At 39.1% G+C, this 15,887-nt stretch overlaps 1 protein-coding gene across 4 annotated transcripts in view; it reads left to right on the forward strand.

Moving 5' to 3' along the window:
• Positions 1–13,094, forward strand: part of PITPNM3 (PITPNM family member 3) — a 735,635-nt gene extending 722,541 nt beyond the window's left edge. For all 4 annotated transcript variants that reach the window (XM_056558420.1, XM_056558419.1, XM_056558421.1 and 1 more), the window contains one exon: positions 889–13,094. In XM_056558420.1, coding sequence (XP_056414395.1) covers positions 889–1,197 — 309 coding nt within the window. In that variant the 3' untranslated portion in view covers positions 1,198–13,094. The remainder of the gene's footprint in view (positions 1–888) is intronic.
• Positions 13,095–15,887: the final 2,793 nt, after the last annotated feature.

Below are 15,887 nucleotides of genomic sequence, written 5' to 3' on the forward strand. Positions count from 1 at the left end.
GATCTGATAATGACGTCTTTCTCTCACTCCCTGTATGTAAGTGACAGCTGAAAGAGGGGAACTTCTATATATAGCTAATGAATGATATTTACGCAAATATATAGGTTGGTGAGAGGGAAAGGATGGGTTATGGGTTTAGTTCCCCGAAGTACCCCTATAAGGTGGATAACCACTTTACTCCTAGCTCTAACACAAAGAGCAAACATTCTGTCTGATGGATTTTTCTTATATCTCTCTGAGCAGCAACAATATAGTAGAAGAGTTTATAATGTGGACCACTAGGACAGTTGGCCATAGTCTTTAAACTTCCACTTTACAACATACAACATGGTAATTATGTGTGCTTTATAATAAATAATGATTAAAAGGTACCTTAAAATGTACCTTTTTTCAACAAAAACTTTTGATATAATGTAAATAATACCATATTATGTATGTTTGCACTATACATTGATCAAAAAATTTGTATATTTCTGGGTAAAAAAAAATGCTGTCCCTGCAGCTATTGCCCTTGTGTCTCTATGAGGAATCTAAATACAGGAAGTGAGAGTGGGACAAGCAGGGCTCTGTGCAGGCTCCAGGCTTGTCATTCATCCTGATATGTGAACTGGGAGCATGTCATAGTGCACAGAACCCTGTTTGCCCACCCGTACTTCCTCTATTTGGACTCCACACAGACAATAGCTGTAGGAACAAAAATATACAAATTTTAACCAATGTATATTACAAATATACGCAAAATGGTATTATCTACATTATATAAAAAGTTTTTGTTAACGACAGGTACACTTTAAATGTAATCTAAATAAATGTATAAAAAGAGTAAATGTATAAAAATGAGTATATTTTATGTTATGATTGACACTACATATTTATGTTCTATTTTAGTTTATTAATGAAGGCTATGCTGCTCATTTGGCTACCCTGGAATTTAGTCACCATTCTCGTCCTAAAAAGAACAACTCCAGGATGATCCTAAGGAAGGGTAGCTTTGGTTTGCACACACAACCTGAGTTTCTAAGAAAAAGGAACCACCTTCGAAGGACTATGTCTGTTCAACAACCTGAACCACCCTCTACAAATCCAAAACCAGAGAGAGCGCAGAGCCAACCAGAGTCTGACAAAGATCATGATCGACACTTAAACCCACTATCCTGGGTGAGAAATGCGAGCCACAAATTTGAGCCCTCACCATAACAAAAGACGTAGCGGTATCCTTGGGTTATAGTGCACATTGCAAATAGGCCTTGGAGAATTGCAGAAAAGCTGTACAGCGTGAAACAGCAATATGGTGGATCTGTGGTGGCTTCCAGCAAGACCATTCCCTAAAAATAACCACTTGAGTGTAGGCCAAGGTATTTTAATGTATTTCCTGATATAGAGATATAAGGAATATGTGGCACACAATTTCTCTTCTCCCTGTAGCAATTACTGTATCACTAAATTATTTTAGGACACCATCATAGACAGCGAATATCACATTTCAGATCATAAAAGTTTGCATTACCTGCTAAAAGCTTTAGGTATATTACTGTATCAGCACTTGCCCATCATTTTGCTTATATTCAGTGCTCAGGAACCAAAAAAAGTGTCACTTGTGTGTATTTGGCACAAGCACCCACAAAGATCTCAAAATAACAAAAAGAGTGTGGGAACACCAGAGACATGAAGATTAAGTACATATATTCCTAACCAGATATAACCTGTTACGGTGCATTGAGGCTAGTGTTAGCCTAGATTTTCATGTACATGAACTTCTAATGTGGAGCAATGGTGGAATTGAAAAGATTACTGATAATAGCTCCAATGCTGCTCACTTGGATTGTGGCATTTTCAGGTTCTGCAGAGTATTACAGGTGGAAAGGGAAGATGTAGTCACTCATCAGTAGGTTAGCCCATATGGGACAGATATCTTATATATTGTCATTAGTCTTCACTATGATTTTGTGTAGGTTATTTTTACCTGTCGCCTAAAAAAAATGTGTTTATAAATGTTATTCAAGAACACTGAATATCTTCAGACATTGGTGACTAAATAATATGGGGTGTAATATGTTTATGTTAAGTTTAGATGTTATTAGAGAATTTCATGTTTAGTTTGCTGACGTCCCTATGGCATCCCATAATATACAGAAGATTGCAGTAATAATGTTTTTTTTTTCATGGCTGTTCGTAAATATCTCAATGCCCTAAAATGCATACATTAATCTGCAGGCATCATGTTATTAAGCAGAAAGAGCTGAGCTGTTTGATATACATGTTTGTGGGAAAAGATTTATTTTAACTATTCATTTATTAATCTAAACTTTTACTTATTCTGGGTTTAGGAGTCATACGGGTGGTCCTAATAAAGGATAGACAGTTATCTTTATATGTATAGGGGAGGCTGTCAGTCAATAAGTAGGACCGCCCACTGGGCTCCTTAGCCCAGAATAAGCAGTGGTTTAGATGAATAAAATACAAGTTATACTGAATCTTTTCACACAAATATGTAAATAAAGCTATTTAGCTCGTTCTGCTTTATAACATGTTGCCTAAAGCTTGGTCTGCACCTGCCACCATTTTTTACTGCACCTTTAAATGCCTGTCATCGCTACATAGACGATACGGAAATAGGTTTAAACATATTGGGGAGATTTATCAAATCCTGTCCAGAGGAAAAGTTGGTTCTTTCATTTTTCAGAGGCCTTTCATAAAAATGAAAAAAGCAAGCTGATTGGTTGCTATGGACAACTCAGCAACTTTTCCTCTAGACAGGTTTTAATAAATCTCCCCCATAGTACCTATAGTGATGTCCATAGTGGTAGCGAGAGGAAACATTTTAATTACACACATATGCAAAGTGTCCTCTGGACGTTCCTGGGAAATGTCCAAAACTCTGATCAGTAAAGCTTCCCAAACCCCTCTACTTCACTCTTTAGAGCAATACTGGTACTTACGATGATGCAGGGGAACACTATAACTATCACTGAAGAGAGAATAGGGGGGGGGGGGTGGCTTTGGAAACACCTAGAACACATTTAGCATCTAATATGGCTGAACTGACCTAGTTTTTTTTTCCCCTCTATAACTGGACTGTATAAAATAAAACAGATTTTTGAACTAATACCTCTGGACAAACAAAATGTTGGTACAATCTAGTGGGAGCAGGTAGTGAGTTGGATTATTTTTTATTTAACAGGAAAATATCACCAATTGCCGTCACGCCCCCTCCCATAGACTTGCATTCAGGGGGGGTGATGTCATGAGGGGGTGGGGCAATGTCGTCACAAGCTCCCGACGCCGGCTCCAGCGTTTGGAACAGTTTGTTCCAAACGCTGAGCAGCGGAAAACCCCTTTAGATTAGGTAGACAAAACATCCAGGAAATGAAGTGGCTGGAGATAAAATTGCACAATTTTACCTCTAGATTTGCACAGGTAAAATCTTCAGCAGCTTAGACTACATTAAATGTAGCTGAGATTTTATACATTTATTCACATTTTGTGCATGGAAAATTGAGTATAATGCACATTTTCAAATCTGCAGCATTTTATTCAGCAAAATCTCCAGCAATTTTTTTTTTTAAAACATCTAGGGAAATTATGAAAATTTAGCTACACTTTGGAAAGTTTGTGCAGCGTGCATCTAAATGTACCAGTATAACATACAAATACAAATAGATGTTCATATATCCAACTCAGATGAACAAATTGTTGGACAAATTTCAGGGTGAATTCATTTTCATTCCCAAGTTTGAGATTCAGTAAACCAATTATTTAATTTCATTCTTTTTCCAAATGTTATATAATTTTAAATACCGTATACAGTGTAATAATACAATATAATAAAATAGCAGGTAGCTCGGGTAGTTGTTGCTCTTCTGCTACATAAGAAGGCCAATGTTCCAAAGTTTAGACTTATGAATTAGCAATCCTAACAAAAAGCAACTCAGTCTGTTGCAAAAACTAAAATATAGCATTTTGTCCATTTTTGAAAACAGTGGCAATATTTTGCCTTAGCCTCTTGTTATGAGTTTGATTATTATTAGCAATGTTTTATTATGTGAGATTAACCCCTTTTTTCCACTATTCTAATAAGGTGTTCTTGAAGAAACAGTGCAGTGTCCTGCTTTGCCTTAGTTCAAATATAACCAATACTGAGTCGTTTTATTAAAGTGCACTGGAATCTGGCAGGTTTTAACTTTGTATAATGTGAAAACAGTATTTAATGTCATGATTCACATCGGTGGTATAGTCCTAATGGTAGGTTAGCTGTAGCTATCGCTCTAAATCCTCAGCGTTACCTCTTGTAAGTATTGGTGTTGTTCATTCATTAACCACTAAACCTCCTAGTGCCTCTTGTATGAAAGGAGAAAGTGCAGGGTAGCAATTATTCCGACAAAGACAAGGCTAATACCTAATGTTTGCTTGGTAGACCAAACCGACCTTTCCCAAATAGAAGGTCATTATTCTGAAAGGGACCAGGAGACCTCTTTTTGCAATGTTGGGAAACGGCATTGAACTGTGCACAGGACATACAGCGATCCTTCCTGACAGAGGTGGCGTGTATATAATTACAAGTTTCGTAAACACTTCTGTGATATTTTTAGTCAAAGCTTTAACAGCAGTTGGTAATCTGTATATGCTTTCTCTTTACTAGTTGTTTGGTTGGCTAAGTCCTGTTGGATATGTTATCTGTATAAAAGGTATAGTTGTTAAACGTTTTAATATAGAGCATGGCTGATGCCACAACTTGAATTATGTACCTTTTTATTTTTTTATAATCTGCAATAATGCAATTTGTTTGCTGGGTTACCAACAGGAAATGGTAAGAGACTGAAGTCATATGAGTGTAAACTGGTGGAGTCAATACTCAGGAACACAATAGCCCAGATCTATCAACGTTGTCTACTTAGGCTGGGTTCACATCAGGTTTTCTCCCATATGGGAGCACATACGGCAGGGGGGAGCTAAAACCTCGCACTCCCTTATGTAATTCATTTCAATGAGCTGGCCGGAGTGAAACGTTCCGTTCGGCTTATTTTTGCGCCGTATGCGCTTTTTCCCCGGACCTAAAACTGTGGTCAACCATGGTTTGAGGTCCGGTTGTAAAAGCGCATACGGGGCAAAAATTAGCTGACCTGACCGAACGTTTCACTGCAGCCGGCTCATTGAAATTAATGACATACGGGAGGCATACGAAGGCATACGGGAGTGCGATGTTTTAGCTCTCCCCTGCTGTATGCGCTCCCGTATGGGAGAAAACGTAGTGGGAACCCAGCCTTACTTAGCGCAAAGTGAAACCTGACAATCTGAGGACATGTTTGATCGCAGTAGCTCATTCTGTTTGCTACATTCCGTGTATCTTTAGACTTGACAAACTTTTTCAGCCTGCATTTATCACAAACATGTTGAGAAATTAAATTGACTGAATGCAATGTTAAGGAGAAAACTCTTTGAATTGGACAGGAAGATTGCACATAAATGAGAAAAAGGTGATATGAGCCACAATGTGCCAGGATTGTACTATGCGAAATTGAGGTGCACAAAGAATGATAAATCTGGGCCAATGTGTTCTAATTAAAAAAGATTAACCAAACTGAGAATTTTACTGATCGGTGGGAAGTTTGAGACCATTTATGAATTATGTAATGTATTATATATGGGGCTTTATGGTTCTCCTTTTTCATTTAGGCTGAAAGTCAATTTTACAAACATGAGAATGAAGAGAATTCCTTTATATTAAGAAATTGTGATTATATATCAGTGTTGTAGAAACTGCTCTAAGGGTAGGTTCACACCACGTTTTTGCAATACAGTTCCCGTATCAGGTTTTTGAATAAAAAACAGATTCCCGAAAACTGAACTAAATTGTATGAAAACATGTTTACAAATTTTGATCCATATACAGTTGAAAACCGTGTAAGGTTTGAAAAATGATGTCCAGTTGCATCCGTTTTTTAAGAAAAAAAAACGTATACGTTTTTAACTTTTCATTCCCCATTATGAATTAAGTTTCACTTGTTTGATTGAAATTCCAAGAAAAAAACTGTGCAAAGTAAAAAAAACCATATGGTGCAAACCGGATGGAACCTTGTGCATATACGGTTCCCCTTGACTCCCATGTAAAAAAAAAAAAAAAAATGTTTATGTTTCAATATGTTTCAACAATACCTGATGCATCTTTTGGCATACGGTTTTCAATGGAGAGTCAATGCATACGGTTTTCAATACGGTTCTGTACGGTTTTCAAATTGAAAACATATACGGGAACTGCATTGCAAAAACGTGGTGTAAACCCAGTCCAACCTAAAAGGAAGACAGCAGATTCAAGATCTACTATTTCTGCAACCAGCCTACCTATAAAACCTATGACGTATTCTAAAAAACTCTCCAGACTAAAGTTATGCACTGTGTTATATATACCTAGTGAAGAGCTTAAGGAAGTAGTACCTGACACAAGGATTCAGAGAACACCAAAGTGAGCATCCCTACTTCACGAATCATACCTTTGGGGCCTGCATTAAAAGGGGTACTCCACTACCTCAGCGTTTGGAACATTTTGTTCCGAAGGCTGAGTGCGGGCTTGTGACGTCATGGCCATGCCCCCTCAATGTTAGTCTATGGGAGGGGGTGTGGTGATGTCACAAGCCCCAAAACCCACACTCAGCGTTCGTAACAAAATGTTCCGAGAGCTAAGGCAGTGTAGTACCCCTTTAAGCATAGACAAGCATAATACGGCTGCATTTTTGTGGCTCTATTACAGCATTAAAGGGGTTGTCCAGGTATTGCAGCTCAGCTCCATTGAAGTGAATAGGACCAAACTGCAGAACTACACACAACCTGTGGACAAGGTTGGTGCAGTTTTTTTTGCAAGAAGCAGCGTTTTTCTAATGCTGGACAACCTCTTTAAGTCCCTGGTCAACTGCGGGTCTATTCATCCAAACCATAGGCATTATAGATCCCTTGGGTTCTCTGATGCTTTCAGTTTGGGTGACTTGACCCATGGTCCGGCCTGGATATGCACTTGTAATATGGCTACAGAAATGCAGCCGTATATTGCTTGTCTGAAATCAGCCTAAAACAGGGTATGAGATTTATTCATAGGGGAAATTTATCATTACTTGCACCAGTGACAAAATTGCTAAAAATAAAAAAAATGATTTCGCAAACGTCATATTTGCACCGAAAATATTTTCGTAAATTCTGCTACTCTATGCTAGTGCAGAGAATGATATTTGCTATGTTCCCTTAAAGTGGCCCTTTTGACTCTTTGGTGTGTAAATATATATCTATCATGCCCTTCTATATTATTTCTGACCTCTTCTTATTTATCTAAACAGTTAAACTTGTCCTAAAGCTGTGTTTATACATGTGGATCTGGTATGTTCTCATTCTGATCTATAGTCAAAAGAAGTTACTGTAATTTGCCTTTCGGCACACCTATACTGCCATCTAGAGGATATTCTCACTAAATAAAAATAAACTGTAATTTCCATAAATATTCCAACACACCATTGTCCTCTAAATGGTGGTCCTCCAGATGTTGCAAAACTACAACTCACAGCATGCTCGGACAGCCGTTGGCTGTCCGGGCATGCTGGGATTTGTAGTTTTGCAACATTTGAAGGGTCACAGTTCTGAGATCAATGTTCTACAACATACATTAGACAAACTTTGAAATAATGTAACTTTTTTAAGGGAAACCAGTAATAAACTTTGTTATTTTTTCCAGTCTGTAGTTAAAAAGTTTGAGTGCCTATTAAATACTACAAAATATGTTTGTTTTTTTTATAATAAAAAAATTTAGACATCACTGACACCTAATGAAATACATTTTAAACCACTCTCCATGTAAAAACCCGTGAATGGACCATTAGACCATACTGCTTTAAGGGATCAAAATACAGTATTTTCTTTTTAATAGAAGATACAGTCATGGCCTTAAATGTTGGCACCCCTGAAATTTTAAAGAAAATTATGTATTTCTCACAGAAAAGGATTGCAGTAAAACACATTTTGTGTTTATTCCCTTTGTGTGTATTGGAACTAAACCAAAAAAGGGAGGAAGAAAAGCAAATTGGACATAATGTCACACCAAACTCCAAAAATGGGCTGGACAAAATTATTGGCACCCATAACGTAATATTTGGTTGCACACCCTTTGGAAAATATAACTGAAATCAGTCGCTTCTTATAACCATCGATAAGCTTCTTACACCTCTCAGCCAGTATGTTGGACCACTCTTCCTTCGCAAACTGCTCCAGGTCTCTCTTATTGGAAGGGCGCCTTTTCCCAACAGCAATTTTAAGATCTCTCCACAGGTGTCCAATGGGATTTAGAGCTGGACTCATTGCTGGCCCCTTCAGAACTTTTCAGCGCTTTGTTGCCATCCATTTCTGGGTGCTTTTTGACATATGCTTGAGGTCATTGTCCTGCTGGAAGACCCAAGATCTCGGACACAAACCCAGCTTTCTGACACTGGGCTGTACAGTGCGACCCAAAATCTGTTGGTAATCTTCAGATTTCATTATGCCTTGCACACATTCAAGGCACTCAGTGCCAGAGGCAGCAAAACCACCCCAAAACATAATTGAACCTCCACCATATTTCACTGTAGGTACTGTATTCTTTTCTTTGTAGGCCTCATTCTGTTTTCGGTAAACAGTAGAATGATGTGCTTAACCAAAAAGGTCTATATTGGTCTCATCTGTCCACAAGATGTTTTTCCAGAAGGACTTTGACTTACTCAAGTTAATGTAGTCTTGCTTTTTTATGTCTCTGTGTCAGCAGTGGGGTCCTCCTGGGTCTCCTGCCATAGCGTTTCATTTCATTTAAATGTTGACGGATAGTTCGTGCTGACCCTGATGCTTTGTGAGCCGGCAGGACAGCTTGAATATCTTTGGAACTTGTTTGGGGCTGCTTATCCACCATCCGGACTATCCTGCGTTGACACCTTTCATCAATTTTTCTCTTCCATCCACGCCCAGTGAGATTAGCTACAGTGCCACGGGTTGCAAACTTCTTGATAAAGTTGTGCACTGTGGACTAAAGCAAATCTAGATCTCTGGAGATGGACTTGTAACCTTGAGATTGTTGATATTTTTCCACAATTTTGGTTCTCAAGTCCTCAGACAGTTCTCTTTCTTTTGTCCATGCTTAGTGTGGCACACAGACACACAATGCTAAGACTAAGTGAACTGCTCTCCTTTTTATCTGCTTTCAGGTGTGATTTTTATATTGCCCACACCTGTTACTTGCCCCAGGTGAGTTTAAAGGAGCATCATATGCTTTAAACAATCTTATTTTTCCACAATTTTGAAAGGGTGCCAATAATTTTGTCCAGACCATTTTTGGAGCTTTGGAGTTAGCTTTTTTTCCTCCCTTTTTTGGTTTAGTTCCAATACACACAAATGTATTTTCGCAATACAGGAACATTTTAACCTCCTCTTGCAGTTCTAGTGCACTGGACACAGACCGTATGGTTCAAGGTTAATTTCAGTAGAACTGTGGGAGGTCCAAGAATAGCACCAGTCATGTAGGTGCTATAATGCACCCCTATAAGGACATGGTCACATGGTGGAATTTCGCAGAAGACTTTCACCGGAAATTTTGGCCAAATTTACTGCCTATTGATCTCAATGGGATTCCGCAGTTATTAAGGCAGCAGAATTTCCACAGCAGGCATGCCGCCGTGAAAACTCAGTTTTCAGCATTCCACAAAAATCAATAGGGCTTGAATTTCGGCAGAAGTCTGTGTTCTGAGAAAACAGAAATTCTGCCGCAATTCCGTTCAGCAAACTTTGCTAAATGGAATTTGTGGAAATTCTGCCGTGTGAACATAGCCAAAGGGTGGCTTAAGGCATCACTGTCAATTGAATAAGCCTTTGACATGTTGTCCAGACATGTTAAAAGCACTGAATCTCACTCCTCAGACATGCTGCGATGGCGAGGTATAACCCTGTAAAGTGTACAGCAGAGCTCTTCACTCCCCGGGCAGCTGCTCCTTCCAATCTCTTCACTCCATAGACTTATGCAATGAAAAGATTGGATGAGCAACAGTCGAGGAGTGAGATGCACACTTTTTGGGGCATTTTTGCCTACAAAAACGCTGTTGTCTGTTCTAATCCTAAGTGCAGTTTTTGTAGGCATCTTATTCAAGCCACAAAATTAAAAATAAATAAATAAATAAGTGTGAAGGATATCATACAGACATCTAAAAATGGCCTGAAGGATAACAACATAAGGCTCTGTTCACACTACCATTACTGTCCACTCCCTTGGTTTACATTACCTCTTGACAAGTAGAACAGTATAGTCTGCTGTGGACCATTTAAACATCAGTGGGATCCTTCAGGATCTGCTATGCAATGGATCGGTCATAACTGTCATGGCTTCGATAATAACAATAACCCTAATACTAGTGTAAAAGGAATCAAGAAATTTACCATTATTTTCCTTTTGTTTAAAGGGATTCTGTTAGCTGTTTTCGCTGCTAAGTGCTGCAGACACTGTTTGATAGTTTCCAGCATATAAAAGGAACTGTTCCTTTCCTAGAGCTGATTGTGGTTCCCAAACTTATGAAATTGGCAAATGTCAAGGAGGCAAGGCCAAACTACTCAAGTGCCACAGCCTGGCACACTACCCTACCTTTCAGCCCTGCCTTTATTGGTGTATAGAGTTCTGTTAGTCAATCAAGGAGGGGCTGGAAGGTAAGGTGCTGTGCCAGGCTGTGGCACTTGAACAATTTGGCTCTGGCACTTGAACAGTTTGGCTCTGCCTCCTTGACACTTGGCTGGGAAATATTAGCTTCAACAAAAGGTACACTTTGCGTTTATGCCTTAATAACTATACAACAGTGTCTGCAGCTCTTGGCAGCAAACAGATTCCCTTTAAAGGGGTTATCCAAGAATAGAAAAACAGAGCTACTATCTGTCAAAAAACACTCCCCATCTGTCTCCAGGTTGGGTGTGGTTCTGCAGCTCTGTTCAATTGAAGTGAATGGAGCCATGTTATAAAACCACACCCAACCTGGAAACAGACGTGGAGCTGTTTTTGACAGAAATTCTCAGTTTTCTTTTTTTCTATTCCTGAATAACCCCTTTAATCGTAATAATAATAATTATTTTATTTATATAGTGCCAACAGATTCCGTAGCACTTTACAATTCTTACCAACAACATTCCCTTTTCTATTTCAACTTTCTTAAATCTGTGTATTTTCTCATATGTATAGCATTAGAGATCAAATAAATGAAGCACTGCCCAGTCAAGAAATACTTTTTTTATATTTCAAAAAGTTTATCAAAAAGATCAAATCCTCTATAACAAGTAGTTTTTAGTTATTTTGCACAGAGACCTAGAACCGCATATTTCATGTAACAACCCTTGAGGCTCACCTGATGATAACCCAGCACCTTTGATACAACTTCGCTGTTACACAGGATCTTCGAAAATTCAGTCTTGTCTTCCGTATGTAAGGGACTTCTGTCATTTTATTACCCACATGGCATGTTGTAAGCAAAGTGATCTACATAAAACAGCTACTTCAGTCTACAGTGTTGATGATATGTCCGCCTATGTGTTTGGTACTGGAAAACGATATCTTATTGCTTGACCAAATATTATTGTTTTAGTGTTTGGCATGTTATCTCTCTATATTTCCAGGTAATTGGCGTCACAATTTATATATCCACTATTCTGTTTTCTAACATGGGGAGTCACGAGTCTGAACTATGGAATATAATGTGCTAAAGCAAAAGTGCCGTGTTGTATGGCCATGATGAGAGTGTTATTAATATCTCTCTCTCGCCACCCAGGCTGAATCCAGCTGTTGCAAAACTACAACTTCCAGCATGCCCGGACAGCCACAGCTGTCCGGGCATGCTGGGAGTTGAAGTTTAGCAACAGCTGGAGGAATCCTGTTTAGAAAATACTGCTCTAGTCTACTACTAAAAGTTGTTATCGGGTTATCCAAAATTAGGGAAGCGGCGCTGCTTTTGAAAGCGCTGTTATTTTATATATTAAGTTAGATATAAAACATATATTCATTGGAATGAAGTGTGGAGTATTACTACCTTGTTGTTGTTGTTGGTTCAATTCTTCTATTAATAACCTGCCAACTCTGTCCTCTATATGCTGTTTCTTATAACCTAATGTGAGAATTCTCCCAGTGTAAACATTGTTCATACTATAATGTAACGTCAGTGCTTAGCCTGAAATTATAGTTTTTGGGTTTGTTTGTTTTTTTGTATTTTATTGAAAAACTTGCTAATAAAAACAGATTTAACATAATAAATAAAAATAAAACAGCGCTATGTCTGTCCTCCGGTTTTGTGTAGTATTACAGCTTGGCTCCATTTACTTCAGTGGAAATAAGTTGCAATGCCACCCAAATGGGGACACGAGTGGTGCCGTTTCTGGAAGAAATCAGCTTTGTTTCTCTAATCCTGAATAACCCTTCCTAAATGTGAAGCTAGGTGTTGTGGGAAGAGTGTTTTAACATGTCCCTTCTCTCCTGTCTATGTAAAGCAGCTATTGCATCAGTGATCGAGCAGTTTAGCAAATTCAGGACTCTGTTAGAATGGGTTGACGTAGCAGATTTTCTAAGAGAAACTTCTGCAACTGGAAATACTTTTCATAAATCTGAATGGGGATTCTGAAGCTTGTACGTGGATTTACGCAAGGCCTATTCAGATGAATGGGACGCAATCCTGCACATCAGGCCTCAGACAGTAGAGGAAGGCATGCTGTGCTGAAACGCGTAATGGTTTGTACCTGTGTCATGACCAGATGCAAATAAACACTACAGTTATTGCATCTTATTTGGTGAGCGCTACTCCACCACCATTGTAGTTGTCCTGACACTTATCCACAATTCAGATGAATGGGGTGCTTGCAGAAATTTTAGCAACAAATCTGCTGCTTGTGAATATATTTAAAATGAAATGCCTGCGACTGTCCCATTTATCTTGTAGAAGCTTGTGCATATGCTGCAAATAAATGTTATGTAATAATACTTCTCTGTGCCCCTAAAACCCCTTCCATATACAGTGGTCCCTTAAAGGGGTACTCCCGATGCCAGGAGCTTGTGACATCATAGCCCCGCCGCTCAATGCAAGTCTATGGGAGGGGGCATGACAGCTGCTATGCCCCCTCCCATAGATTGCAATGAGGGGGCGGGGCTATGACGTCACAAGCTCCCGGTGCCGGCTCCAGCATTTGGAACAGTTTGTTCCAAACGCTGAGCAGCGGAGTACCCCTTTAATACAATATTTCCATCATACAGTGGTGTTTTCTGGACCATCGTAACTTGAAACATACAATGCTATAGACAGTCCAAATATGTGGAACGTGTCAATGGCTAGAAGAACGGACCAATCAGAATGGGGATTTTACTGGTAAAAGCTCTGTATTACCGAAGTGCATGCACTGACTGGCTGTCTGGTAGCGCCTCCCTACAGTACAGGGAGGTACTACATGTTCTGTACTACTCTTTACCTGCTGCTCCTTTGGACACCAGGTGAGGGTGACTCCATTTTCCTTTTTTTTAGGACATTGCGTGTACAGTACAGGATCCCAAAAAAGCTCCTGTCCTCTACATAGTGATTTACAGCTTCCAGCAGCTCTTTCTCACTTTTATATGCAAGGACTTGCTTAATCTGCATTAGTTAACCCCTTAAGGACGCAGGGCGTACCTGTACGCCCTGCGCCCGGTATAAAACGCGGGGTCATACCGGGTCGGTCCCGGCGGCTAATGACAGCCGGGACCCTGGGCTAATAGCGTGCGGCAAGGATCGTTGTGCCGCGTGCTATTAACCCTTTAGATGCGGCGTTCAAAGTTGATCGCATCGCCTAAAATGAAAGTAAAAGCTTCCCAGCAGCTCAATTGGGCTGATCGGGACCATTGCGGTGAAATCGTTATGTCCTGATCAGCTAAAACGCGAGCAGAGGTCCCCTCACCTGCCTCCATCGTGTCCGATCGGCGACTGATTGCTCCAAGCCTGAAATCCAGGTTTGAGCAATCGACTGCCGATTAAACTGATCTTTGGATCTTTGCCGTTTCAATGCACGGCAATGATCTGTGTATGAGATCGGTATGTGCAGTGAAATAGCCACCGGGGGGGGGGATTGGCATATGACACTGCAAAAAAATAAAGTGTATTAAAAAAAAAAAGTTAATAAAGATCATTTAACCCCTTCCCTGATAAAAGAATCACCTCCCTTATCCCATAAAAAAAATATATAGAAGTATATCGTTAATTAAACCGCATGATCAATGGCATACGCGGAAAAAAATTCCAAATTCCAAAATAGCGTATTTTTGGTCACTTTTATATAATGAAAAAAAAAAAAAAAGCGATCAAAAAGTCTTATCAATATAAAAATGATACCGATAAAAACTTCAGATCACGGTGCAAAAAATGAGCCCTCATACCGCACCGTACACCGAAAAATAAAAAAGGTTTATATCGGTCAGAAGATGACAATTTTAAACATATATATATATTTTCCTGCATGTAGTTATGATTTTTTTTTTAGAAATAATACAAAATAAAACCTATATAAGTAGGGTATCATTTTAACCGTATGGACCTACAAAATAAAGAGAATGTGTAATTTTTACAGAAAAATGCACTTCGAAGAAACGGAAGCCCCCAAAACTTACAAAATGGCATTGTTTCTTCAATTTTGTTGCACAATTAATTTTTTTTTCAGTTTTGCCGTGGATAATTTGGTAAAATGACTAATGCCACTGCAAAGTAGAATTGGCTCAAAAAATAAGCCATAATATGGAATTTTAGGTGAATAATTGAAAGCGTTGAGGAAGGCGATGAGGAAAAAATGAAAATGCAAAAACTGAAAAACTCCTTAAGGGGTTAACTACTTTTTTTCCTCTCACTTTTTTCTATTTCTGGGTGACATTTTGAGGTTTCAGAACCAAATACAAGGTTTCAATAGAGTTATGGTTACAACAATACAATGGAAATGCTGGGACCACTTAATATTGTAACTTGAGGGATCACTGTATCTATAGAAGGGGTATTAAGGGCCTGGTACTACGGTTTGTCTGATCTGGATGGGATTGAGTTAAAGCAAGGTTATTGTATCGCACTGAGAACACTGTTGCTAGGTTCACATTAGCATAATGCATTTGCAGCCACAAGTTCCAATCTGACTGTGGGTGTGATGACCCAAACAGATGGCTGTTAGTTGGGGTCTTCAGACCAACAGTTGGGCCAGGACTTGCGGCCATATGGGTCTAAAAATGTGCCTACATTATAGTGTAAACCCAGCCTACCCCTATTACTTCAACAGTGTATACTTCAAATTTCCATAAACATACATTAAAAGCAACTATGCTTCAACACAAAGAAATAGCTGCCATTCCTGTATAACTATGGCATAGGGTAAAAGTGTGTTTTGGTCAATAAATTTTACACCACAGTTAAGCGTTGTAAAAGACCAGCTGGATAGCACAGTGTACTCTAAGATCCGAGAGTGAACCTTGGCTTAGAACAAAAAATATTTTCTTTCAAAACTTTGTAAAAGCAGTCCCATAAGTATAGTTTTTTCAGTTCTAAGCGCTGTAGTCAGGACATGATTATGTAACCTCTACTTGTTTTCTACATAGCCGGCAGCTGCTTATTTTCGGTTTACTAATGAGGGTACTGACTTTACCCATAGCTGCATGGTTTCTAGGCTGAACCTTTCAGGAGGTTTACCTTGTAGTAGGCCCCAAGTCAATATGCCAGCTGTACAACACATCCAGAACTACTTTGATAAGATGAAGCTTGGATCTACTGCATGATCTATGTATCTTTGGGCAGTCACTGACAGCCAGCTCTTTATTCAGCAAGAATATTTATAAAACAAGCACAAAAACTAAAAATGCAACATTGATGCTT

The sequence above is a fragment of the Hyla sarda genome, chromosome 2 (assembly GCF_029499605.1).
Source record: "Hyla sarda isolate aHylSar1 chromosome 2, aHylSar1.hap1, whole genome shotgun sequence".
In the NCBI taxonomy this organism is placed as follows: domain Eukaryota; kingdom Metazoa; phylum Chordata; class Amphibia; order Anura; family Hylidae; genus Hyla; species Hyla sarda.